Consider the following 26,248-nt stretch of genomic DNA (forward strand, 5'->3'; position numbering starts at 1 on the left):
CGACAGGACCGGCTGTAGGGCCCTACTGGGGCTGCCCAACAGGTTGCCTGAACCATAGAAAATGAAACCGCGACTCGCGCTGGGGCTCAGAGCCTGTTCCTTCGAAATCAGGCAGGCGCGGCAGTCGCTTCCGCAGGGGCCTGGCGCTGTGCAGGGGACAGTGCGAGGCGCAGGCGGGCGCGGCGGTGAGCGTGGTGTGGGAGCTGCTCCCCCCTCCCCCTGCACTATGGCCCGGACCGGACCGGACCCAGCGCCTGCAGCCGTGTGGCGGTCCGGCTGCGTGCGGGACCGGAGCGCAGACTCGTGCGGAGAGTGGCGGCGCCTTGCCCGTGTGTGTGCGAGCCCTGCTCCCCCGTCACGTCTCAGAGCCTGAGCTCGGTGTGGGGCCCAGTCCCCTGCCCCTCCCCTGGGTTGGCATGGCGGAGGGGTGGCCGCAGCGCTGACGGGGGCGGAGGGACGAACTCAGAAGCCCCCAAGGTGTCTGTGATGTCTGTGTACATAAAGTGAGTTGGGAGGGAGTGGGGCCTCAGCCAACATGAGGTACCAGGTCCCCAAACTTCTCTCCACAGATCTGGTGGCTGGGCCAAATCGGGTGTTCCCGGACCCTTTAAGGTTACTTGGTCCCCACACATGGGCAGTCCTTCTGGCACCCATGCCTGGGAAAGATGGGGACCCCGAGACACATATGGGGTCCTACCAGTCCTTATTTGTATGTGATCCCGACAGTGACCCTGAGGCATGCGTGCACCCCCCCCCCCAAGTATGTGTACACTGCAAAAATAGGTAGGTTCTAAGGTAGCTCTGGTGAATGTACCACTGAAGACACTGGGCCTTGGGTTAGCAGCTCAGATCAGAGCCTGTAGCAGAGGTCAGGGCTGAACTCAAAGCTATTAACCCATGTTAAAAGCTGAGTTGATATGTCTTTGCTGCAATTTTAATCAAATCAACTAATCCAGGTTAGCTAACCATGTTAAGAGCACACCATTTTTTGTGTTTGTGGTGTACACATGTTTTCTGTCTCCACTATTATCCCCAGATCATAGCCTGTGTATCAGTGGACTTGACAGAGACACATCTACACTGCAGCTGGAAGGGTGTGCTAGTTCTGATTGAGCTAGTACACTAGAAATACTAGTGTGCATGGTGTAATGGGCAATGGCTTTTGCTAGACATGTGAGTACTGTCTGAAATACTAAATACATACTTAGATGGGTAGCCCGAGCCACCACCATGACCACATTGCTATTTTTAGAGTAGCAATTAGAGCTAGCATGCATACATCTACCTGAGCCCCAAATGCCTCCCAGCTGCAGTGTAGATGTGCCTACACACAAGTCTTGATGCTAACACAGATACCAACACAGACATTGATTCCAGCCCACAGGGACAGATAAAGACAAGGACACTGATAGGCTTTGTGACATGGGAAGTGTCATATGTGGTGTGCATAATTATGATACAGACACAGGGTTTTTGAAGATCTGATTTTAATTGAAAATCTGTTGATGAAATATCCCGTATTCATAGCAGCTGTGATATTTTGCAGCTGGATTTGGAAATGCGGTGGCAGTGGATGGAGAGAATGTTTCATTGGAGAAGTATTCTCATCTTTAGAGTATCCTTGCTTGTTTGCACAGCAGGAAATTTGTGTAAGTTAAACAAATTAAAATATTTAAGCTTTCACTTAGCAAGCTGCCAAATAAACTTTCTAAGCAACTGATAATTGAAACTGCTAAGAGATAATGTGTGAGTTCCTCACATAGTATGAAATGAGAAGGGATGTGAAATAAGTGTGGGAGCGGTTATTAAACTTTTCATTGCAGAATATCCATAAATTGCTGAGATTAGTTTCAAGTAATACTGTGCTAATCAAACATTTTATTTCAGTGACGTATGAACACACGTGGGACCAAAATAATTGTTGGTGTAAACAGGTGCAACTTCATTACAGTTGTTGGAGTTACTCCTGCTTGTATTAGCAGTGAATTTGATCTATAGTTTGATATACATAGATGCTTGTGGTTTTACTACCTAATCATAGAATGCTGTTTATATATTGTATAGTATTGAAAGAAAAGATAAAATTTCTAAGATTATAGCTTTTGAAGGTATCACAAAACAAACGTACTGTGTATTTGCAGTTTTTTAATTTTACACTGGAATAAAGCCTCCAAAATGCTAAATCATCTGAAAAAGAAGCAATAATTTTCTGTTTGTAAATATTCATTTTCTTCTGGTGTTCTGAACATTTCCCACCCTTCTCGCTGAAAAGTTTTGTGGGTTTTATGAAACAACATCAGTCATAATAAATTTATTAAGTTTATTTTATTTATTAAAAGTTTATTTTGTGGTGTTTTCAGCTGCACAGGCCACTTGTCCTGATATCACTGTGACTCAACAGCTTCTGAAAGAGGGATTTCACAGGTGAGTTGATGACCGCCATGTACTTGAGGAATGCATCAGTTACTAGTGTGCCACTCAGGGCCCCTGTTCTGCAAACATGCATGTATTAAACTGTATGCATGTGAGTAGCTCCTTTGAACTCATGCATAATTGAACAAATGCACTGCACTGTATTCAGTGGGATTACTCATGAGTAAAGGTAAGCATATATGTTGGTATTGGCAGGATGAGTGCTTAAATATTTAGTGGCCACCAATCAGTTATATCACGGCAAGAACGTGAAGCCAACACGAAAATGTATTTCTGAGTACTTTCAGTAATACTGGTGCATAAGTGGGAAATTAACAAAAAAGAGACATGTTGGTTATCACGGATATGGAAATACGATAAAATATTGTGTTTCCTAAAAGGAAAAGGTCAGATTCTAGATAGATAAATGTTGTTGTCTATATTCTCAGAACGAACATACTACAAATATTAGAGAGCCACATCTAATATTTGAGATGAACTGTTTAAATTTTTGTATAGTTATTTGAAATTTGTGCTAACATTTTCTGTTATTTTTAAGAGACTTGCTAACAAAGGTAGAACTTGGTGCAGGGGATGAAGCCATAGGAAGCTGTACTGTGGCAATTAAAGAACACCTACCAACAGGACTATATGTGGATCCCTATGAGTTGGCATCATTGCAACAGCACAACCTAACTGAGGTACGATGTCCAAGTGGTCATGTTGATTTGTTTGGGAGTGGTTCAAACAAGAAAAAACAAACATATAATGATTTGAATATTTGTGAGTAAATATCCAGTGCCTATAATTTGCAACATTAGCGTGAAGATGAACTTTCACCTGCCATTCTGATGTGACCCTTCCCTCTCATGACAGAGCTTTCTACTATGTAGGGGCACAGTCATGGATGGCAACTAGAATGAAGGGAAAACAACTTGCATTAGATTGAAGTAACTGTCCAGGAGTTGTTTAGGAAGACGATCCTGAGGCTCTGAGGAACTCCCCCAGAAGAAGTGGTTATAGTACAGTTGGAAGACATGTAGGGTTCTTTTATAGGATTCTCTTACTAGTTATACAGGTAGTGTGTTTTTCAGAATATTGGGTATGAATATATTGGCTCTCATGAGCAATATAGACTTGTACAGAGTACAGGGGAGGATGGTGGTATTATGGTTTATGCTGACACCAGTGACCTGGGGAACTGTAGAAAAGAGACCTGGAAGCTAAATTTATCCATTTAGTTTAGAAAAAGTTTATGGGGCTCTGCTAAAGCATTTCTTCAAAATACTCCAGGTTCTTCATGCAAGACCTGCTGGGAAACAAGAAATTTCAGCAAATGCATGAGAAGTAGTTGTTAGAGCACTTTGGGATCCTTGGGAATGAAAGTCATTTTGTGAGGAAGGTGTTGTGTTTAAGGTGCTATACTGAGACTTGTTTCGGGTTCCTGACTCTGCCACAAACAATCTGTGTGACCTCAGACAAGTCCCTTAATCTATATGCCTCAGTTCTTCCTCTGTAAAGTGGAGATGATGATCTCTTTATCCCATCCTTTGTCTATCTTGTCTATTTAGGTTGTAAGACCTGTCTCTTACTATGTGTAGATATGGTGCTGAACACAATGGGACTCCAAACTCTGTTGAAGCCTTTAGGCAGTACTGTAATACAAATTTAAAATATTGGCCCAAATGTAGTCCTCATGTAACTACTGTAACACCACTAAAGTCAGTAGCATAACAGTGATGGACACTATATGATTAGAACAGACACAGAATGAACATGGCTCATTTATTTTAATCATCCTGAGGAAAAGGTCTCTAGTCTGGGAATTAAACTGTTGTCTCCCTCATGACATTGTAGTAGGTTACCTTGACAGGCTGACTATTTTAGTCATTTTAATCCTGTATTCCCTGTATAACAATATCAGTGTGTTTTTCATGACATTTATCAGTGTGTTTTTCCTGACATTCAGTCATCTGTATTAGAATCATAGACTTTAGGGTCAGAAGGGACCATATGATCATCTAGTCTGACCTCCTGCACAAAGCAGGCCACAGAACCCTACCCATCCACTTCTATAACAAACCCCTAACCTATGTCCGAGTTATTGAAGTCTTCAAATTGTGGTTTGAAGACCTCAAGCTAGGAGGGTTTGGACCTGCTGCCTTGGCCTACCCCTGGGCTGCACCTTGCAACCCCCTAGTACTAGCTCCCTGCAGCCAGGCCCTTCTCCCTCTACAGGCAGAGGGAGACTATTGACTGTGTCTTTGTTTTCCACAGGCTCTGATGATTCCAGATACTGTTGATGTGGAATCTCCTGAATACTTAGCCACAGACCTTGCCATTGTTGTTTACACAAAACCTGACCCTCAACGTGCTAGCTGTTTTAAAGCCATGTTGCCTGTGCACTGCCGGTATCACCGGCCAACAGAGGATGATGGGGAAGCATTTACTGTTCTGAAGAGTCCAGAAATATTGATTCATTGCCATAAAAGTGAGAAATACACATAACTCCTACTTTGTTTTATGAAAGAGGGAGGGATTAGAGAAATAACTATTACCATACAGAGTGTGAAATCCGGACTTTGGGGAAAATCATTGGTGGAGAGAGATATGTGGATAGTTATTTAAAAATGGGGAAAATAGTGACTGCAAAAGAAGGGCAAATAATTCTTTTTTTTTACATCTATTTGGATCAATGCTACTTTATCCTGACAAAGGGCTAATTTAGGTTTAATTGTTATAAACTTCTTGGAAATCCCAGTTATACTTTTTTTATCCTCTAGGTAACCCCCACCCCATCCCAGGGAAGGAGGATTGTATCCCCTAATATGGGTATTTAAGATGGGAGTGTTGACAGTTGGCCTGCTCCTTAGAATCTGGACTGATGAAGATTTGCATGGCTCACTTGTTTCCACAGCATTCTAACTTGCAATTGATGCAGTTCGTGGCTTAGTCTATATGAAGGAAAGCTGAACTGTATCACTCAAAAGTATTCTGGTGCTTTCCAGCCCTCACAAAGTTTAAGTAAGAAAATCTTTGTAGGGACTCTTGACTTTCTGAGTGACGGAATAGTAGGAGCTTGAGACTCTTTATTAAAAAAAAAAAAAGAAAAATCCAGTATCTCTATAATTTAAAATCTTATAAACAATCAAGTCCCCACTCCTACTACAAAAGTGTTTCTTTTCAAGAGACAGACTCTCCCTAGCTCACCGCCAAACCAGATATGTGAATACATTTCTCACTTTATGTCTTTTTACTCAGGCATTATTTGATGGATTATTTTCACTCTTACATCTTTGGGACTATAGGGGGGTTCTATATACTTTGATAATGGGATTTTTGCCTTCCCCTGTCTCCCTGCCACCTGTAGTAAACTTTAATGGTAGGGATCCACATTTCTTAGTAATAGACTAAATTTAAAAAATAGCATTGCAGAGATACAACAGGAGTCCATAAGGAAAAATGTTAAAATAGTTTATTATGGGGTATGGTGGAGGCAGGAGCCAGAGCAGCAAGGCTGGAAATTGGAGACAGCCCAAAGACCAACAGTGAAATCCTTGTGCCATTTGAATTGTATTTCAGCCCTATTTGCTATTCAGTGGGGCTAGGATTTCACTATTGGTGTAGACTTTCTTATATATCCAAAAATTTGTTGTTTAAGGATTTATGAAAGGGACTGGTGGCGCTAGTTTGAATGTGCAGGTTTCCCAGCAAAGTTCTGCCAGTGTTGATGTTATTTCACTCCTTAGCTTTTAGTGAGTAGAAACTGCTAAGCTGCATGATAGACAGATATCCCCTTTGAAAGGATTTTGAATTCCATATATTGCCTCATCCTGGTCTGATTCTTGATGTAACATATTTCTGCTTTTCCTAGGTTTCCCATCAGTTGAATGTTGGAAGTATTCTGAAGTGGAAGCTCCATGTTCAGTGAGAAACAGGCATACCTGTCATTGGAACAATGTGAAGTACAAACGTGTAAGTTCCTATTTCAGACTGAAGGGGCCTCCTAGATCATTTAATCTAGTCCCTTGCTATCACAGACAGCCCTGTCATTAAATCCCATTCATAAACTTGTAAGAACATAAGAACAGCTATAAGGGTTAGACAAAAGGTCCAACTAGCCAAATATCCTGTCTTCCGACAGTGGCCAATGCCAGGTGCCCAAGAGGGAATGAACAGAACAGGTAATCATTGAGTGATCCATCCCCTGTCTCCCATGCCCAGCTTCTGGCGAACAGTGGCTAGAGACACCATCCCTGTCCATCCTGGCAAATAGCTATTGATGGACCTATTCTCCATGAATTTATCTAGTTCTTTTTTGAATCATGTTGTAGTCTTGGCCTTCACAACATCCTGTGGCAAGGATTTCCACAGGTTGACTTCGTTGTGTGAGGAAATACTTCTTTTTCTTTGTTTTAAACCTGTTGCTTATTAATTTCATTGGGTGAATCCTAGCTCATGTATTATGAGAAGGAGTAAATAACACTTCCTTATTTACTTTCTCCACACCAGTTATGATTTTATAGACCCTATCATATCCTTCCTTAGTCATCTCTTTTCCAAGCTGAAAAGTCCCAGTCTCATTAATCTGTCCTCATATGGAAGCTGTTTTATTCCCCTAATCATATTTGTTGCCCTTTTCTGAACCTTTTCCAATATATCGTTTTTGAGATGGGGCGACCACATCTGTACGCAGTATTCAAGATGTGGGCATACCATGAATCTATATAGAGGCAATATGACACTTTCTGTCCTACTGTCTATCCCGCTCCCTTCCTTGACTGCCCTTGCACATTGAGTGGATGTTTTCAGAGAACTATCCACAAGGACTCCAAGATCTCTTTCTTGAGTGTTAACAGCTAATTTAGATCCCATCATTTTATATGTATAGTTTGGCTCATTCTTTCCAATGTCTATTATTCTGCATTTATCAACATTGAATTTCATCTGCCACCTTGCCGCCCAGTCACCCAGTTCCATGAGATCCCTCTGCAGCTCCTCACAGTCTGCCCTGGATCCAACTATCTTGAGTAGTTTTGCATCATCTGCAAATTTTGCCACTGCACTTTTTACCCCGTTTTTGAGATCATTTATGAAAATGTTGAATAGGACTGGTCCCAGTATAGACCCCTGGGGGACACCACTGTTTACCTCCCTCCGTTCTGAAAACTGACTATTATTCCTACCCTTTGTTTCCGATCTTTTAACCAGTTACCAATCCATGAGAGGACCTTCCCTCCTATCCCATGACAGCCCACTTTGCCCAAGAGCCTTTGGTGAGGGATCTTGCTTTTTGAAAATCTAAATACACTGGATCCCCCTTGTCCACATGCTTGCCAACCCTCTCAAAGAATTCTAGTAGATTGATGAGGCATGATTTCCCTTTACAAAAAACATGTTGACTCTTTCCCAACAAAGTATGTTCATCTATGTGTCTGATAGTTATGTTCTTTACTATAGTTTCAACCAGTTTGCCTGGTATTGAAGTCAGGCTGGTCTGTAATTGCCGAGATCACCTCTGGAGCCCTTTTTAAAAGTTGGTGTCACATTAGCTATCCTCCAGTCATTTGGTACAGAAGCTGCTTTAAATGATAGATTACAAACCACAGTTTGCATCCTTCGTCATGCATCTTCCGTCATGCATCCGACGAAGTGGGTATTCACCCATGAAAGCTCATGCTCCAATACATCTGTTAGTCTATAAGGTGCCACAGGACTCTTTGCTGCTTTTACAAATCCAGACTAACACGGCTACCCCTCTGATACTTGAAACCACAGTTAATAGTTCTGCAATTTCACATTTGAGTTCCTTCAGAACTCTTGGGTGAATATCATCTGGTCCTGGGGACTTATTATTGTTTAATTTATCAGTTTGTTCCAAAACCACCTTTAATGTCTCCTCAATCTGGGACAGTTCCTCAAATTTGTCACCTAAAAAGAATGGCTCAAGTTTGGGAATCTCTCTCACTTCCTCACCCGTGAAGACCAATGCAAAGAATTCATTTAGTTTCTCCACAATAGCCTTATCGTCCTTGAGCGCTCCTTTAGCATCTTGATCGTCCATTAGCCTCACTGGTTATTTAGCAGGCTTCCTGCTTCTGATGTACTTTTTGGCAAAATTTTTTTGCTATTACTTTTTGAGTCTTTGGCTAGCTGTTCTTCAAATTCTTTTTTGGCCTTCCTAATTATATTTTTACACTTTATTTGCCAGAGTTAATGCTTCTTTCTGTTTTTCTCACTAGAATTTAACTTCTACTTTTTAAAGGATGCCTCTTTCCCTCTCACTGCTGCTTTTACCTTGTGTTTAGCCATAGTGACAATTTTGGCATTTAAATTTAGTCTCTATTATGGAGTCAAGCTCCATTTAAAAACTAGTTAGGTTGTCTCCCCCTCCCCCCCACATTGGGAGGCTGTTCCAGAACCTCATGCCTCTGATGGTTAGAAACCTTCTAATTTCCAGCCTAAACTTGTTCCTGACCAGTTTGTCCCCATTTGTTCTTTTGCCAATGTTATCCTTTTCTTTATATAGCTCTTCTCCCTCCCTGGTGTTTACCCACCTGTTGTATTCATAGAGAGCAGTCATATTCCCTGTCAGACTTTGTTTTGCGGAGCTATATAAGCCAAGCTTTTTTAGTCTCCTCTTGTAAGATAGGCTTTACATTCCCCAATCATTTCTGCTCCTGTTTGAGTTTGAATCCATGTTTCTTGAACATGGGTGACCAGAACAGTACATCATATTCCCAGTGAGGTCTGACCAGTACCTTGGACAATAGCATTAATGCTTCCCAGTGTCTACTTGAAATATCTTGCCTGATACGTCCTAGGATTGCATTTGCCTTTTTTTATGGCCACATCATGTAGGTGACTAAGTCACCCTGTGGTCAGCTAATGCACCTAGGTCTTTCTCCTCCTCTGTGTTTTCAACTGATGAGCCCCCAGCTTAAATGAGACATAGTTACTTGATTATTCTTTAATTTTATCTGCCCATAACTACTCCTAACAATGTCTAGCATATTTGGTTCTGGGGTCAGTGGGGAGTGGGAAAAATGGTGGAACGCAACTCATGCTCTACTTCCATTAAAGGATTTTTCTTGCATACCCCCCTACGAGAACTGACTGGTCTATAATTCCCTGGGTTGTCCTTATTGCCCTTTTCATACACAGGTACTATATTTGCCCTTTTCCAGTTCTCTGGGATCTCTCCTGTGTTCCATGAGTTCTCAAAGATAATCGCTAATGGCTCAGAGGTGTCTTCAGCCAGTTCCCTGAGTATTCTAGAATGTATTTTATCAGGCCTTGCCGACTTCCAGACATCTAACTTGTCTATTCTTAACTTATTTTCCTATATGAGCCTCATATCTTACCCCATTTGCACTGATGTTATTATGTTCATTGTCTAATAACTGCTAACTTTTTTTGATGAAAACTGAAACAAAAAAGTCATTTGACACTTCTGCCATTGCTGCGTTTTCTGTTATTGTCTTTCCCTCTTCCTTGAGTAATGGACTTACCTTGTCCTTGGTCTTTCTCTTGCTTCTAAAGCATTTGTAAAATGTTGTCTTGTTACCCTTTATGTCCATAGCTAGTTGAATCTCATTTTGTGCCTTGGCCTTTCTAATTTTGTTCCTCCATGTGTTGTTTTTTAATATTCATCCTTCATAATTTGACCTAGTTTCCACTTTTGCTCCTTCTGTACCCTTATGCTCATGGCTCATTCTGTGCTGTCCCTTTCCTTGATGACTGGTGCTGTCTCTGGACCTTTCCCCATCCTGTAGTGGTTTACCTGGAGCCCTGAGGTATAACTGATGTTATGCATTGGTCTTCATAACTAGGCTTGGCATTTTTTCAGTTTTTACCCATTTAAATTTTCACAGCTGTGGGAAATTGAGGGTCAGACAATAATTATTTAATTATAGTAGATGTTGAGATTCAAAAAGTTAAACAATTATAACCACTGAAATATAAATTGTCAACCTCACATGTCAGAATATACAAAGTAAATATCCTTATTCTAATAAGTTCTTAAGCAGCATTTTTCTTACTTTGCTTGTCTGTAAATTTTTATTATCACTGATGGAAATATTTTTTCATCCAGTGTGTGTACAGTGAAATAGGCGCTTACTGACATTTAACAATAAAAATCTAATCCTTCCAAGCCTATGCATAAAGATTTTACTCCTGATTTGAAGAACAAAAAGAGGAAGGTGAATGTTCTTGGGTTTATGCATTTTGTGTTGGATGATTTTCAGAGAAAAGTGTAAAGAATGATATGGGGAAAGGCCTTTCATGCCAGTCTGAATGCTTAACCTATGGCTTATGTCTCCGATGAAGTGTTTTTATTTCATTTATGCTGGTTTTTGATGCAAGTCCTTGATACAGTCAGCACTTGGCTTTGAAACTCAACAGTGCTGCAGTAGTGCAGAGAATCTGAAATAAGAGTGATCTGGCACTGTAATTTGAGCAACCCTGCCTCTAGGAAATCTTTGGAGGCTACAGAACATTAAAGGTGACCTACAAAGTATTTAAAGAAGGTGGTTTTTGTGTCCTTTTTTGTTTATATATAAAGAAGGCATGGAAGCTTTTGGTCAGGTTTTTAAAAATATATATATATATATATATATATGTGTGTGTGTGTGTGTGTCTTTTTGCTTCCCCTCCCCCCCCCCCATGGAAATATCCAGAATATTATGTCTGGTCACCTGCTTTTGCTGGAGGACTTCTTGTTTATTGATCGTGACAAAAATCTTTCAGGACTTCAGGAACGATAAGGAGCATAAAAAGACACAAGCCCTTTTTTTGTCTTTGCAGGTCACTGTTATGTGAGAGTTATTTATCCAAGCATTCATTCCATAAGCTTATTCCTCCAGTGTGCAGGAGTTGCATAATGTTTCTAATGTCAAGGCTAATATAAGAGCAAAGCTGTAGAGAAAATAAATGCACAGTACAGTGCCTCAGGTATTGTGTACCAGATAAATGCCCCAGAAGTTCAAGAAGAAGCCAGCTCTCAAGATGGGCAGGCAGACTAAATGGAAATGTCTCTCCCTCAGCTTTGACTTTTGAATTCCAATACTGCATGAAAGGATAAATCTTGTAAATGAATAGCGAGCGCCTGAACAACTAGAGCAGTTAAATGATGTTGAGGGCTGTTCACTAACATTAAATAGATTGTGGTGTGAATCTTGCTTAATTACTGTATCTAAAAGAGAAACAAAAGCTATTGAATATGGAATAATAGCTCAAGAGTATGTTTTTACTCAGGTTTAACATCCAACTCTCTCCTCATAGGTAAATAAGGAAGTGATACTGAAGGTTCCAGTGGGGCTCAAACAACATGGTACCTTGGTATGTGCAGTGACTCTTCTTACCACAGTCCTGTGCTCCAGTTTGGTTCTTGCAGCTGTATGTAAATATGGACACTTCTCCTTGGTGCACTGCTCAGAATGAAACTGAGCAAGACTTTATAGCTGGCGTCAGTATGAAAAAATGAGTACCATGCATTAAATTTAACTGAATGCAAACTTAGTCTGTTCCATTTAGGGTTCCATAAATGGAATGCAGTTTATTATCTATCACCTGTATTATGATAATGCCTAGAGGACCCATCTGAGATCATGACCCTCTTGTGCCAGGCACTGTACAAACACCTAGTAAGAGACCATCCCTGCACTGAAGAACGTGCATTCTAAATAGACAAAGCAGACAGAGGATGGGAGGGAGAACAAAGAGACAGAGAGATGAGATGACTTCCCAAGGTCAAGCACCAATTCTGTGGCAGAGCTGGGTCTCCTGATCTAGTGTGCCCTATGTGCTGGACCACAATGCCTCGTTACATATTCATCTTCCAAGATTTTAAACAAACTGACTTGGTAGCTTGATTATTATCAGAGAAACAAGTTCCCTGGTCATTAAATGTTTGAATTTTAAACTGTTACATAATTCAGCTTTGTTGTATTTTAATTTGTTTTGTATATTTATCTGGAAAGTATTTCCAAACATTGGAAAGACACAATGATCCCAGTTTTATTAACATTGACCTGCAGGATGCATACAGATTTATGTGACTTTAAAGAGGCCTTAAGAATTTGGAAGAAATTTTCAGGTGTTTACTGAGTAAATCAGAAGCTGTACTAATAACTCTGATTTTTCAGAAGATAATAGAGCCTATGAAATAATAGAGCCTCATCCAAACAGGAATTATTTTGAGGAAGCTGTATAGTATGTGTTATGCAGGACGACGGACTAGATGACCACAGTGGTCCCTTCTGGCCTTGGAATCTATGAAATGATGCTAAGCTGGAATTGAATACTTGGAAGACTGGAGATAATCAGAGCTATTAAGAAACACAAGGAAACAGAGAGGAAATTGCTTCATTAATGGAAAAATTGAGCTGATCCAAATGCATCTTGTGTTTCTGTTGTTTGTCAGTAGAGGGCATTATGAGTTTAAGATAACTCATAAGGCAGATTTGTGCAGAAGACTTTTATTTCCCATATACCTAGAGGATTTTAAATATAGGTGATTCTGTTTATGAAATTACAGATGCAATAAAAAGCAAAAGTCCTGTCTTTCAAATTCTATTCCTATACCCTTCTTGTGTGGCCTGTAGTTGCGCAGCCTAGTCCTTCCTCTGTCAGCAGAATTGGCCTTTCCTCTTCCTCCACAGCTGTACCTTCTGGAATTCCTGGGCATCGTTCATCTCCTTCTGAAACTCAGTAAAGAGCTTGTCTTGTGACTTCTACCACAGGTTGGAAAGTGATTTGACTCTAGTCTCTTGTTTTCCCTTGTCAAGTGCTGAATGATGATGGCTGCACCAGTACTTCATCCATTACTTCAGTTTCTGACTCCTCTGCATCTGTTTGGGGGAAGGGAGAGGTTAAAAAAATTGCTGATAGACTTTATTTGTTACTTATTTAACACGTCTGAGCAGCTGTGCCATGATGAGATCAGCTGTGAACAGCTGTTGTTTAACTTGTCCTTGGATGGGTTTTTTTGTTTGTTTGTTTTAATTTCCAAATTTAAGTGTGTTTTGTTTGTTTTTTCGCTGTCTTATGTCCAAGCACGTGCTTTATACTGCAGGCTGACCCTTGGTACTGTGCCATCACAAATGTCCCCCAGCTCTGGCAGATAGTTCTCTTTTGAAGTTCCTCCCCTTGTTCACGATTATATTAATGTTGAGGACAATTAGATAAAGTTTAGTGTGAAGTATTTAAAGTGATTAGGCCACCAGATATCATTGCCTAGAGAAAGAAAATTTAATTTCCATGGGACAAATTAGGAAAATACTGCTAGTGGTGAAACTTAATGAGTGAGTGGCTGAGAAATGTGCAGATGTGACTGTAAAAATGGAAAACAAAGTCCACTGTGGTAAATTGGAGTAGGAGAAATGGTCTGTATCTTTATGAATTGCACAGAACCAAGCATGCTGTTGTTCCTAATCAAATAATTTGCTTTAAAAATTAGGTGCGTCCTAGTGAGGATAGCATCAGTGTACTAGATTAGTTTTGTTTGTGCCTGGTCATTGTAGTGCAAATGTGGAACAGGGTAGGATAAATTAATTAGCATTTTACTTATCTTCATTAATGTTTATGTTAATTATTTCAAGTTAATTTGAGAGAAAAAATCTGCTCTGATAAATTGCAATGGTATCTATTCCTGAATTTCTGATAGAAGTAGTAATGTGAATACAGAATTAGCAATTTGGGACTAGTAGGCTTAATCTTTAGAAGCTTTAACTGAGTTTAATGGCCAAGACAACACTAATAATGGTGGCAGTTGGACTCCAAGTTAAATGTTCCCTTTTTTTCCCTTTGCAGACACACTAATGTTCTTGCCTGTTGTTGCTGAATGCAGTGTCTGCCATCATAAAGGTCTAACGTGCCAGTCACTGTGATATCTAGGTATCGGTCATATCTTGGGCTCAGTGGTGAATATGGAGAGGCAGTGGGGCAGCATTGATTTCTGAATTAAAGATAAGGATGTGTAAAGTGAGGAGAATTCTTGTGAAGGAAAGAATAATTCAATTAATGCAGGTAATTGAAGAATGGGATGTAATGCAACATGAGTTTACCAGAGGTAGATTGTGCCAGACTAACCTGATTTCCTTTTTTGAGAAGCTAACTAATTTTTAGATAAGGTAAACGAAACAGATTTAACACTCTTGGACCTTGGTAAAGCATTTGACTTGACATAGTACCACATGGAAAATTAGTAGTTAAAGTAGAGAAGTTGGAGATTAGTATAATAATAATTACAATGTGAGTAAGAAACTGGCTAACGGAAGAAAGCAGTGGCTTGTGTTGAAAGGCAGACTGGAGGGAGGTTACTAGTGGATTCGTCTTGGAACTGTTATTAATATTTTTATTATTGACTTTGGCACAAGTAGGAGCATACTAATGAAATTTGATGCAAAGCTGAGAGGCATTGTAAATACAGAGGAGGATCGGAATATTATCGTGGAAGATCTGCATGATCTTGAAGACTGGAGTAACAGAAATGGGATGAAATTCAATAGTACAAAGTGCAAGGTCATTCAGTTAGGGTCTAAACACAAGAATTTCTGCTATAAATTGGGGCTTATCAGCTGGAAGTGACAGAGGAGGAGAGAGACCTGGGTGTGTGGGTCAGTCACAGGATGACTGAGTCACCAGTGTGATGCAGCTGTGAAAAAAGGCAAATGTGATTCTAGAATGCATCAGGCAAGGCATTTCCAGTAAAGATAGAGAAGTATTATGCCATTGTACAAAGCACTGGTAAGACCTCATTTGGAATATTGTGTACAATTGTGGTCACTCATGTTCAAAAAAAGATTAATGCAAACTGGAAAAGGTGAAGAAAAGAGCTCCTAGGATGATCAGGTGAATGAAGGGCTTATTTAATGAGAGGAGACTGGAAGAACTTAGCAAAAAGAAGGCTAAGAGTACAGTTGCTCTCTCTGAATACAGCAGGGAGGGTGAAAAGCTATTGAAACTACAGGACAATGATGGCACATGATCAAAGGGGTATAAACTGGTCGTGAACAAAATCAGGCTGGAAATTAGAAGATTTCTAACCATCAGAGGGGTGACGGTCTGGAATAGCCTCCCAATAAGAGTTGTGAGGGCAAACAACTTAATTAGTTTTAAGACAGAGCCTGACAAATTTGAGTGAGATTGTATGGTGGGGTTGTTTGTAATTGTAAGGGGTGAAGCTCAGCAGCCCTGGGGGTTTCTTCTGGTTTGTCTTCTGTTCCTAAAATCTCTGTTTCAAGGCTGCTCACTGAAGAGATCACGAAGGGTATCGCACTGTCTGGAGTGGCCCACCAACTGCGAGTGCATACCTCAGGGCAGAGTGTTAGAAATTATAGGCAGATACCCCAAACTGGTGGTATGTTCTATAATTAGATTTCACCAAGCCTGTGAACTCCTGGATCACTATACCAGTCTTACCCTAAGAGGACAGTCTGTGACTCCATTGTATGTCTACACTACGAAATTAGGTCAATTTTATATGTCGATTTTTAGAAATCGATTTTATACAGTTGATAGTGGGGACATACACAAAGTGAATTAAGTCAGCAGTGTGTGTCCTCACTACCATGGCTAGCATTGACTCACGGAGCGGTGCACGGTGGGAAGCTATCCCACAGTTCCTGCAGTCTCCGCTGCCCATTGGAATTCTGGGTTAAGCTCCCAATGCCTGGTGGGGCAAAAACATTGTTGCAGGTGGTTTTGGGTACATGTCATCAGTCTCCCCTCCCTCTCTCCATGAAAGTAGATGCACACAATCATTTCGTGCCTTTTTTCCTGGGTGACCCATGCAGACACCATAGCATGGCAAGCATGGAGCCTGCTCAGCTCACCGCTGCTCTTGCGAGCATTGTAAACATCTTGCGCATTATACTGCAGTATGTGCAGATCTTGGCTAAGAGATGGTAGCACAAGGACGATTGTGAGGAGGACATGGACACAGACGTTCCTGAAAGCACGTGATATGGCAGTTGGGACATCATGGCAGCAGTGGGGCTGGTTGATAGAGTGGAACGGCGATTCGGGGCCCGGCAAACAAGCACACACTGGTGAGACCGCATAGTGTTGCAGGCATGGGATGATTCCCAGTGGCTGTGAAACTTTCACGTGCGTAAGGCCACTTTCCTGGAACTCTTGTGAGTTGCTTTCTCCTGCCCTGAAGTGCGGAAATATCAAGATGAGAGCTGCCCTGACAGTTGAGAAGCGAGTGGCAATAGCCCTCTGGAAGCCTGCAACTCCTGACTGCTACCTGAATCGAGAATCAATTTGGAGTGGGCAAATCTACTGTGGGGACTGCTGTGATTCAAGTAGTCAGTGCAATCCCTGACATTCTGCTATCAAGGATAGTGACTCTGGGAAATGTGCAGGTCATAGTGGATGGCTTTGCTGCAATGGGTTTCCCTAACTGTGGTGGGGTGATAGACGGAACACATATCCGTATCTTGGCACCGGACCACCTTGTCAAACAGTACATAAACCACAAGGGGTACTTCTCAATGGTGCTGCAAACACTGGTGGATCACAAGGGCCATTTCACCGACATCAACTTGGGTTGGCTGGGAAAGGTGCATGACGCTCACATATTTAGGAACTCCGGGCTGTTTGAGCAACTGCAAGAAGGGACTTACTTCTCAGACCAGAAAATTACTGTTGGGGATGTTGAAATGCCAATAGTTATCCTTAGAGACCCAACCTATCCCTTGCTCCCATGGCTCATGAAGCTATACACAGGCACCCTGGACAGGAGTAAGGAGCAGTTCAACTATAGGCTGAGCAAGTGCAGAATGGTGGTAGAATGTGCCTTTGGATGTTTAAAAGCTCACTGGCACTGTTTTCTGACTAGGTTAGACCTCAGTGCAACCAATATTCCCATTGTTATTACTGCTTGCTGTGTGCTCCATAATATCTATGAGAATAAGAGGGAGAAGTTTATGGCGGGGTGGGAGGTTGAGGCAAATCGCCTGGCTGCCAATAACAGCCAGAGACTAGGGTGATTAGAAAAGCACAGGTAGGTGTGCTGCACGTCAGAGAGGCTTTGAAAACAAGTTTCATGACTGGCTAGGCTATGGTGTGACAGTTGTGTGTGTTTCTCCTTGACGCAACCCCGCCCCCTTTGTTGATTTTAATTCCCTGTAAGCCAACCTTTGATCACAGCTGGCAAAGGAAATAAATAAATAAAAATATGGAGACAGATATATCTCATAGAGCTGGAAAGGACCCTGAAAGGTCATTGAGGCCAGCCCCCTGCCTTCATTAGCAGGACCAAGTACTGATTTTGCCCCAGATCCCTAAGTGGCCCCTCAAGGATTGAACTTACAACCCTGGGTTTAGCAGGCTAATGCTCAAACCACTGAGCTACCTCTCCTCTATAAATAAAATCACTATTGTTTTGAAACCATGCATTCTTTCTTTATTAATTTAAAAAAAAGGGAGATAACTGATAAGGTAGCCCGGGTGGGGTGGGGTGGAAGAGGAGGGAAGCACAGATTCTTCTCTCCATACAGCAATCTGATCCAGTGTCTCCTGTTTGCTCCATGCTGGGGGGACTGCATGGTCACCTGTGCTACTGAGCTCGCCACGCTGACCAAACAGGAAATGAAATTCAAAAGTTCCTGGGGCTTTTCTTGTGTACTTGCTAGTGTATCGGAGTTGAAAGTACTGTCCAGAGTGGTCACATTGGAGCACTCCAATAATGTCCATTTGCATCTACACTACCCCAAATTTGACCCAGCAAGATCGATTTTAGCACTACTCCCCTCACTGGGGAGGAGTAAAGAAGTCGATTTTAAGAGCTCTTTAGGTCAGCGGAACAGGGTTGCTTGTGTAGGTGCATTCATTATAAAATTGACCTAACAGCTAAATTCGACCTAACCCTGTAGTGTAGTCCAGTCTATCTTGTCACCAGACAAACTGAACTTTGTGATAAAAGGTTGCTTAAACCTAAAATCGCACCACATCGTTTCTCCTAGTCCCAAGAGACCAGTCACTTACTCCGAATCAATTGGTACTCCAGATCTTACATCAAAGACAACTTGGCAGCCAATTCTATAGTAAATTAACTATAGGATTATTAGCTAAGAAAAAAGAATGAGAGTTATTGAGAGGTTAAATCATGTAAAATATAACAGGTAAATCACAGTTTGTAACGCCAAATGGCGGTAGTGATGTAATGAACTGCCGATTTCCCAAAAGTCCTTTGGGGCTATCCAGAATAATTCTGGAGTTCTCCGTCTTCTCATTCAGTTATTAGAATGCAAACAGGCCTGAAATATAGGATCTTTCAAGCTGACTCTCTCTAGCCATGTGGGCTTTTCTTTTGGTTACAGGTAGTTTGGAATGCACTTAGAGTCTTTAACCTCAAATATCACACACAATGATCACTTACTTTGAAAGTAGCATTTTCTGTTAAAGTCCTTAAATACTTGATTAACATTTCATAAGATTTCTTTGCTGGGTAATTTAGTTACAGGGTTATAATCAAATGTAAATGTTTGCTTCTCTATTACAACAGGAATAGATAAGCAAGAACAATACAACTAAGGACCCAGTCGTTTTCATGAAGTGGTTCTTTCTCACATGCTCAGGTTCCAATTGATCATCGTAAGTGGGGTTGTGAAGGAATTTTTCCCCAGGTTAGATTGGCAGTGACCTTGGTGTTTTTTTTTTTAAATGTGCCTTCCTCCGCAGCATGGCTCCAGGTCGTTTGCCAGGATCACTGGGGTCTCTCTCTATCATTTCCCTACCCTTGCGCACTGGTGCACCTCCTCCCTTCTATTCTCTGCTTGTGGCACATAATAGTTTAGTCTCCTGTGGGCTGTAATACTTTGGCCTGATTTGGTTATTGGGTTTAGTGTGCAGTCAGTAGTGTTGGGGACCTGTAATATACAGAAGCTCAGACCACATGAAAGAAAATTAAACCCACTAGTAAAATATTCTTAGCCCAGGTGTGGCAAACTAAGGCCCATGGGCTGGATCTGACTGGTCAGGGCTTTGGATCTAGTCTGCGAGATTGCCACCCCTAGCCCCATGTGGCTCCTGGAAGCGGCCAGCAACACGTCCCTGTGGCCCCTGGGGAAGGGGGTGCAGATGGTTCCGCATGCTGCCCTCGCCTGCAGGCACCGCCCCCTGCAGCTCCCATTGGCCAGGAATGGGGAACTGTGGCCAATGAGAGCTTTGGGGGAGGTACCCACAGGTGAGGGCAGTGTGTGGAGCCCTCTGCCCCCTCTCCCCCAGGGGCTACAGCGATGTGGTGCTGGTTGCTTCCAGCAGTGGCATGGGGCCAGGGCAGGCAGAGAGCCACTCCAGGTAAGTGGTGCCGAACTGGAGCCTGCACCCAGAATCGCAGCTCCCTGCCCTGAGCCCTCTGCCGTACCCCTCCTGCACCTCAACCGCCTGCTGTGAGCCCCTTGCCACACCCCTCCTGTTCTGAGCCGCAAACTCCTTGCCCTGAGCCTCTTCCTGTACACTGCACCCCCTCCCACACTCCAACCCCCTGCCCCAGCCCTACATTCATGGCTCTGCATGCAATTTCCCCACCCAGATGTGGCCCTCGGGCCAAAACATTTGCCTACCCCTGCTTTAGCCATATAAATAAAAAGAAAACAAGGAATGAAGAAATGGGATCTCTAATAACTGTGGTTGGGGTGGAGTATAAAGATAATCCAGGGATGGTCTAATACCTAAATGAATATTTTGTCTCAGTTTATAATAAGAGTAATGACTAGCTTGGGAACAGTGGCAGGATGGCCAATAGGAACAAGGACATAGAAGCTAAAATTACATCTGTGGTGGAAGTGAAACTCAAACATATCCAGGGGCCCTGGATTATCTCCATCCAAGAATATTAAAGGAACTGGCACATGAAATTGCAAGCCCAAGAGCAAGGATTTTCAATGCATCCATAAACTCAGGGGTCATATCCCCTGACTGGAGAATTGCAAATGTAGTATTTATATTTAAGAAAGGTTAAAAAAGTGATGTGAGAAACTACATGGCTATTAGTTTGACCTCAATTGTATGCAATTTTAAAAGAGAATGTAATTAAGGACATAAAAGGTAAACAGTAATATGGGATAAAATACAATATGGTTTTACAAAAGGTAGATTGTGCCAGACCAACCTGATCTTTGAGAAGATAACTGGTTTTCTAGACAAATGCAGTAGAACTAATCTGCCTGGATTTCAGTAAGGCATTTGATATGGTTACACAGTGGAAATTATTAGTTAAACTGGTGAAGATGGGGGTTAATATGAGAATCAAAAGCTTGGTAAGGAACTAGTTAAAGGGGAGACAACAACAGGTCATACTGAAAGGTGAACTGTCAGAGTGGAGGCAGGTTACTAGTGGAGTTCCTCAAGGATTGATCTTGGGACCAGTCTTATATCACATTTTCATTACTGACTTTGGCACAAAAAGTGGAAGTGTGCTAATAAAATTTGTGAATGACACAAAATTGGGAGGGATTGCCAATATGGAGGAGGACTGGAATATTGTACGAGAAGCGATGGAAACTGGAGTAATAGAAATGGGATGAAATTTAATAGTGCAAAGTCATGAGTTAGGGACTAACAAGAATTTTTATAAACTGGACGCGTATCCGTTGGAAGTGACAGAGGACGAGCAAAACCTGGCTGTACTGGTTGATCAAAGGATGACTATGAGCCACCAATCTGAGGCAGCTGTGAAAAATGCTAGTGTGGTCCTGGGGTGCATCGGACAAGCTATTTCCAGTAAAGATATGGAAGTGTTGTAACCATGATACACTGGTGAGACCTCATCTGGAATAGTGTGTGCAATTCTGGTCACCCATGTTTAAGACAGATGAATTCAAACTGGAACAAAGGTACAGAGAATGGCTACTAGGATGATTAGAGGAATGGAGAACCTACCATACAAGAGGAGACTTAAGGAGGTTGGCTTGTTTAACTGAATCAAATGAAGTCTGAGGGGAGATATGACTATACTCTATAAATATATCACAGGGGTAAATACCAGGAAGGGAGAGGAGTTATTTAAGTTAAAGGCCAATGTGGAAACAATAATAAATGGATATAAACTGGTCATCAATAAATTTAGGCTAGAAATTAGACAAAGGTTTCCAACCATCGGAGGAGTGAAGTTCCGGAACAGCCTTCCCAGGGGAGCAGTGGGACAAAAAAAACCCCACAACTTGTTTCAAGACTGAGTTTGCTAAGTTTATGGAGGGGATAGAATCATAGAATATCAGGGTTGGAAGAGACCTCAGGAGGTCATCTAGTCCAACTCCCTGCTCAAAGCAGGACCTAATCCCCAACTAGTATGAGGCGAGTGCCTGTAATGGCATACAGCCCATCCATGATGTCTTTTACCAAATATCTCTAGTGACCAAAGATCATACACTAGATGGGGAGGGCTTGGAGTTACTGGAAAAGCCCAGATATCTGGCTGGTGGGTCTCATCTACATGGTCAGGGTCTAACTGATTTGGGGTCGGAAAGGAAATTTCCCCTCAGATCAGATCAGCAGAGGCCCTGGTGGTTTTTTTTTGTTTTGTTTTGTTTTGTCTTCCTCTGTTGTGTGGAGCAGGGTCACTTGCTGGTTTTAACTAGCGTAAATGGTGGATTCTGTGTAACTTGAAATCTTTAAATGAAGAGTTGGGGACTTCAGTAACTCAGCCAGAGGTTATGGGTCTATTACAGGATGGGGTGGGTGAGGTTCTGTGGCTCAGCATGTTCAGGAGGTCAGACTAGATGATTGTGATGGTCCCTTCTGGCCTTAAACTCTGACTCAATTTTGCTTTTAAAAAACTGGCAAGAACCTGAGAAGAAAATGTATGGAGCTGAGAGGATCTGAAGGTGAAGAAGAATCAACTAGGGTTGGAGGCACAAAACTCAAGTGAAGAGAAGTGAAATCTTTTTAAAGAGGAAGAAAGTGTTTCTGAAAGAAACATGAACAAAAAATTTAAGAAGCTACCTTAGTTACAGAATTTTCTCCAAACTTGTTCTGTGGTGCAGGATTCAAAGATAGCAAACCTGGGTGGAGGGGGAGTGAAGGGAATTAGAGGGGCAGACAAAGCAGTATAAAGGGGAATAAAGAAGATAATAATAGAGAAGCAGAGACTATGGCCTTATCTACATAGGGGAAATTGACTGGTTTATTTATGACAGAATAAGCTGTTTTGCAAGGTATTTCAGAATAGCTCCCCACGTGGACAAGGCCATAATCTCTGCTTCTGTACTTTTCCAAGTGGTCATTTTATTCCTGAATTAGTGTCTGCATGTGGAGTTATTCTGGAATAGTTATGCTGGTCAATTTCCATGTGTATTAAAGGCATATGCTGTCAAAAGAGAGGTGGGGGGTAGAGGAGTCAAGGAAACAGCTGAGAGCAACAGAAGTTGGAAATTTTAATAGAGAGATTGCTTCTGACCTTGTGGATAGGTTTTAAAGTCTGCTACTTCTCCAAGGCTGTGTGGAACAAAGTTGTCTGATGGGTGGGAGAAGTTGGTGTTTCAGATTTTGAAGGAAAATCAGCTGTTGCATGAAACCTAGGGTGAAAGGAGAGCTTAGCAGAAGGGAGAGGTCAGGACATGTGGATGAGCTGGGAGGTCAACTGAAAGATTAAATCTGTGGTAGACAGCTTCTGGAGAAGCCATGGAGACTAAGCATGCTGTTCTCAGCTTCTCTTATTGCTGCACAACCTCCTCCTTCAATTTTGGCTGCACTTTTCCCTGCATCTCCTTATTTATGCACACCCTATCTGTGGCCCCATGAAGTTGCAAAACTGCCTCATCAGCCTCCTTCTGATGCTGGCCACGGTGGCCATCCATCATACAAGAGGAGAATGCTGGACAGGGAGATATTTTGCAATTGTGGGGCCTATTTCCATTTCTCCCTTTGCTCACGTATCTGGGTAGAGGGCCTCTGGGCTGCATCCACTGGCTCCCTAGACAACCTTCCTGGAGCAGTGGGCACTGTCCGGGATTCTCTGTTTGATGTCCCCCTCTGACTCCCTGTTCATGACCCTGTGACTCTCACTCCTGTTCCTGTTTTATAATTTGTAGCTCCTCCCCTTAGGTTGTGGGAGGGGCCTTCTGATATGTATGGGCTTGCACCCCTAGGGACTTCAATAGGTACTTTTACTGTTGCAGAACCTTCTCCTTCAGTTCTAGCTGCACTTTTCCCTGCACCTCTTTATTTACACACACCCTATCTGTGGCCCCACAGGGTGTGTGAGACTGCCTTATCAACCTCCTCCTGGTGCTGGCCAAGACAGCTGGTCACTACACCAGGGGAGGAAGTTGGATGGAGTAGGGGTTGCTCTGCGACTGTGGGGCCTACTTCAGATCCTCCCTTAAGTCATGTCTGAGGGAAGAGTTCTTCTGGGCAGTGTCCACTGGCTCCCTGGACATCTATGAGGAGCAATTAGTGCTGTCTGGGGGCGGGGGGGGGGGGCGGGGCGGTGTCTCTGCTTGGTGTCCCTCTCTGCATCCCTGATTTTGAACCTGTGTTTAGTTAATGTCTGGGTGTACCGGCTGCTCCCTGTAGGCTGAGAAGGGCCTTTAGATGTGGGCATGACCACATGAACCCATCCTGAGTGCTTCAAGGGGTGTTCTTACTGCTACTGCTATTGGCACCCCTGTGTTAGGAGAGCGGCACACACCAGTGAATGGTGGAGGATGGCAATAGTGGAAGCTGCTGCCATTTGTTCCCCCTAACTACCAGTTTGTTTTGATGGTGGAGTGAGGAAAAGCTGTGCAAACTACGAGCTGCAGAGACTGGTGGTGCCTAAGGAATGTAGAATTCTGCTCAAACAATTTGTCTTCAGTGGTGTCGACACAAGCATTAGTTCCCCCTCCCCCAAACACCTTAAGGGAAGAGGAAGGATGAGTAAAGTATATTTGTAGGGATGTGAGATGCAGCCACCTGGTGCTGCCAGACATCCTTTCATAACTTTGTCACAAACAGAATAAACTAACATTTTTTTTGTATTTCAGAGACAATGTGGATTTCAAGGAGACAATTTGTGTCCTCTGTCTCCAATTGCAATAAAGAAGCAGGATACCCACTCCTGCACTCATGGTAAATACATTTTATTCAGTACTCTAAGAAGTATTGAGGAAATATATCAAATTTCAGAAGAAAGGAAGACAGAGCTGAAGTGTGAATTAGCGATAGACAAAAATGTAGATGACCAGAACTTATACTCCATCTCTCTGTTTTAGAAAGCAACCAGCTCTCAATCTGTGTTTTGCCACATAGAGTAATGGTGCTATAGAATAATTAGAGAATGTTTGGATACTACTCAGGAAATATATTACTTAGGGAATTTTGCATTTTGAAGTAGTTAATTTCACAAATAACAGCCATCTGTAGGGACTGTAGGCAACTATCCAGAGGTGCCACAGGACTCCTCCTTGTTTTTATCCAGAGGCTTGTCTGTTGCTGCCTGTTTGGCTCCCATCCATATATGTCTATCAGTCTTCTGTCAGATTTCTCAGGCCCTCAGGACTTTTGAGGGTGAAGCAGCATTTCAGTGCCCCCTGGCTATTGGGGTTGCCATTTTAAAGTAACAGGAAATCAAAGAGCACAAAGATACGCAGTCCAACTGCAAGTTGGGGCTGCTGCCAAGAGCACACACTTGCACCTGGGCAGGATAGTATTTATCAAAAAAGTCTTTTTGCCTTAAAGGGAGAAAGAATTGCACAGCTCAGAGGAGAGGACTTCAGGCTTTTCCATAGTCTATGTGCCCACAATGAGAAATTAAAAAGCCTGCAATTGTAGTCTGACTGAGGTATGTATTAATACATGGGTTTTGTTTTAAATGAGGGAAATAATCCCCTCGTGGTAAGTGAATCCTATCCGTGGTGGCGGAGGGGGGCAAAGCTCTGTTTTTAGCTGCCTGGACAAGGGTGACCAATTGGGTGCTGCTTTAATGCCTGTGGGCAGGGTTGAAAGTAATTTAAAGGATTTACCGGTAGGCAGGAGTCCTGAGCAGGGGTGTGGCCTCAACTGGAAGAGGCAGGGCCTTTCAAGATTTAATGGACTTCAGGCTGTGGCTGGGAACCCCAGGGCCTTTAAATCACCCCAGAACTAACAGCTGCAGAGGTGGCTGGGAACCTCGGAGCTCAGTGAATTAAAGGGCCTAGGCCCTTTAAATCACCATGGAAACCCAGGTGCCTGAGCTCCGGCCGTGCTTTAAGGGGCCCCAGGATCCCCACAGCGGCCGGAGCACGGGGAGCTCTAAACTCCCTCTTGAGCCCAGCTGCGAGAGCTCCGGTGGGGATTTAAAGGGCCAGGGCTCCCCAGAGTGGCAGGAGCACTGGGACCTTGAAATCTTCGCTGCAGACGCCAGTCCAGTTCGGCACGGTGTACTGGCTCTTGCCGGTACCCTGTATCTGACCGTACCGGCTTCCTTGCACCTCTGCCTTTGGCTCTTTAGACAGGAACACGGAGATCGCTGAGGATCTTAGGCTCTGAATGGCCGCATAGAGAACACAGCCCCCCCGCGGAGGCCAGCATTTAAGACAAATGACGTACGGCTTATGGGGGTGGGGGGGGGTTGCGGGACCGCTCCGCTTCTGCCTGTGTCCCACGCTGGGAATCGGGGCCGGGCAGGTGCGGATTAGCTCCGCGCAACGTCGGCGGCCCGTGTCCGGGCAGCCCGGCCGCGCTGATGCATCGTGGGAACTGTAGTCCTCAATCGAAGCGCCTCCCCGCCTCTTCTCCCCCCGCATTGCCGCTGTGTCATGGGAACTGTAGTCCCCAAGCCCTGCGCGTGAACATCTGCGCGAGGGGCGGCCCCTCCCCCTTCCCCTCCTGGGCTGTGGCCACGCGCGGCGGTTCCGCTTCCCCC

General features: G+C 43.0%; 1 protein-coding gene across 1 annotated transcript; it reads left to right on the forward strand.

Moving 5' to 3' along the window:
- The first annotated feature begins 46 nt into the window (after window positions 1-46).
- Window positions 47-13,151, forward strand: PIGX (phosphatidylinositol glycan anchor biosynthesis class X). The gene is given in 8 exon segments (XM_050965649.1): window positions 47-75; window positions 77-185; window positions 1,547-1,649; window positions 2,361-2,424; window positions 2,972-3,113; window positions 4,690-4,903; window positions 6,287-6,387; window positions 11,698-13,151. Coding segments are annotated over 8 exon segments (906 nt in total). The 5' UTR covers window positions 47-61; the 3' UTR covers window positions 11,857-13,151.
- The last annotated feature ends 13,097 nt before the right edge of the window (window positions 13,152-26,248 follow it).

This window comes from Gopherus flavomarginatus, chromosome 8 (assembly GCF_025201925.1).
Source record: "Gopherus flavomarginatus isolate rGopFla2 chromosome 8, rGopFla2.mat.asm, whole genome shotgun sequence".
Taxonomy (NCBI): Eukaryota; Metazoa; Chordata; order Testudines; family Testudinidae; genus Gopherus; species Gopherus flavomarginatus.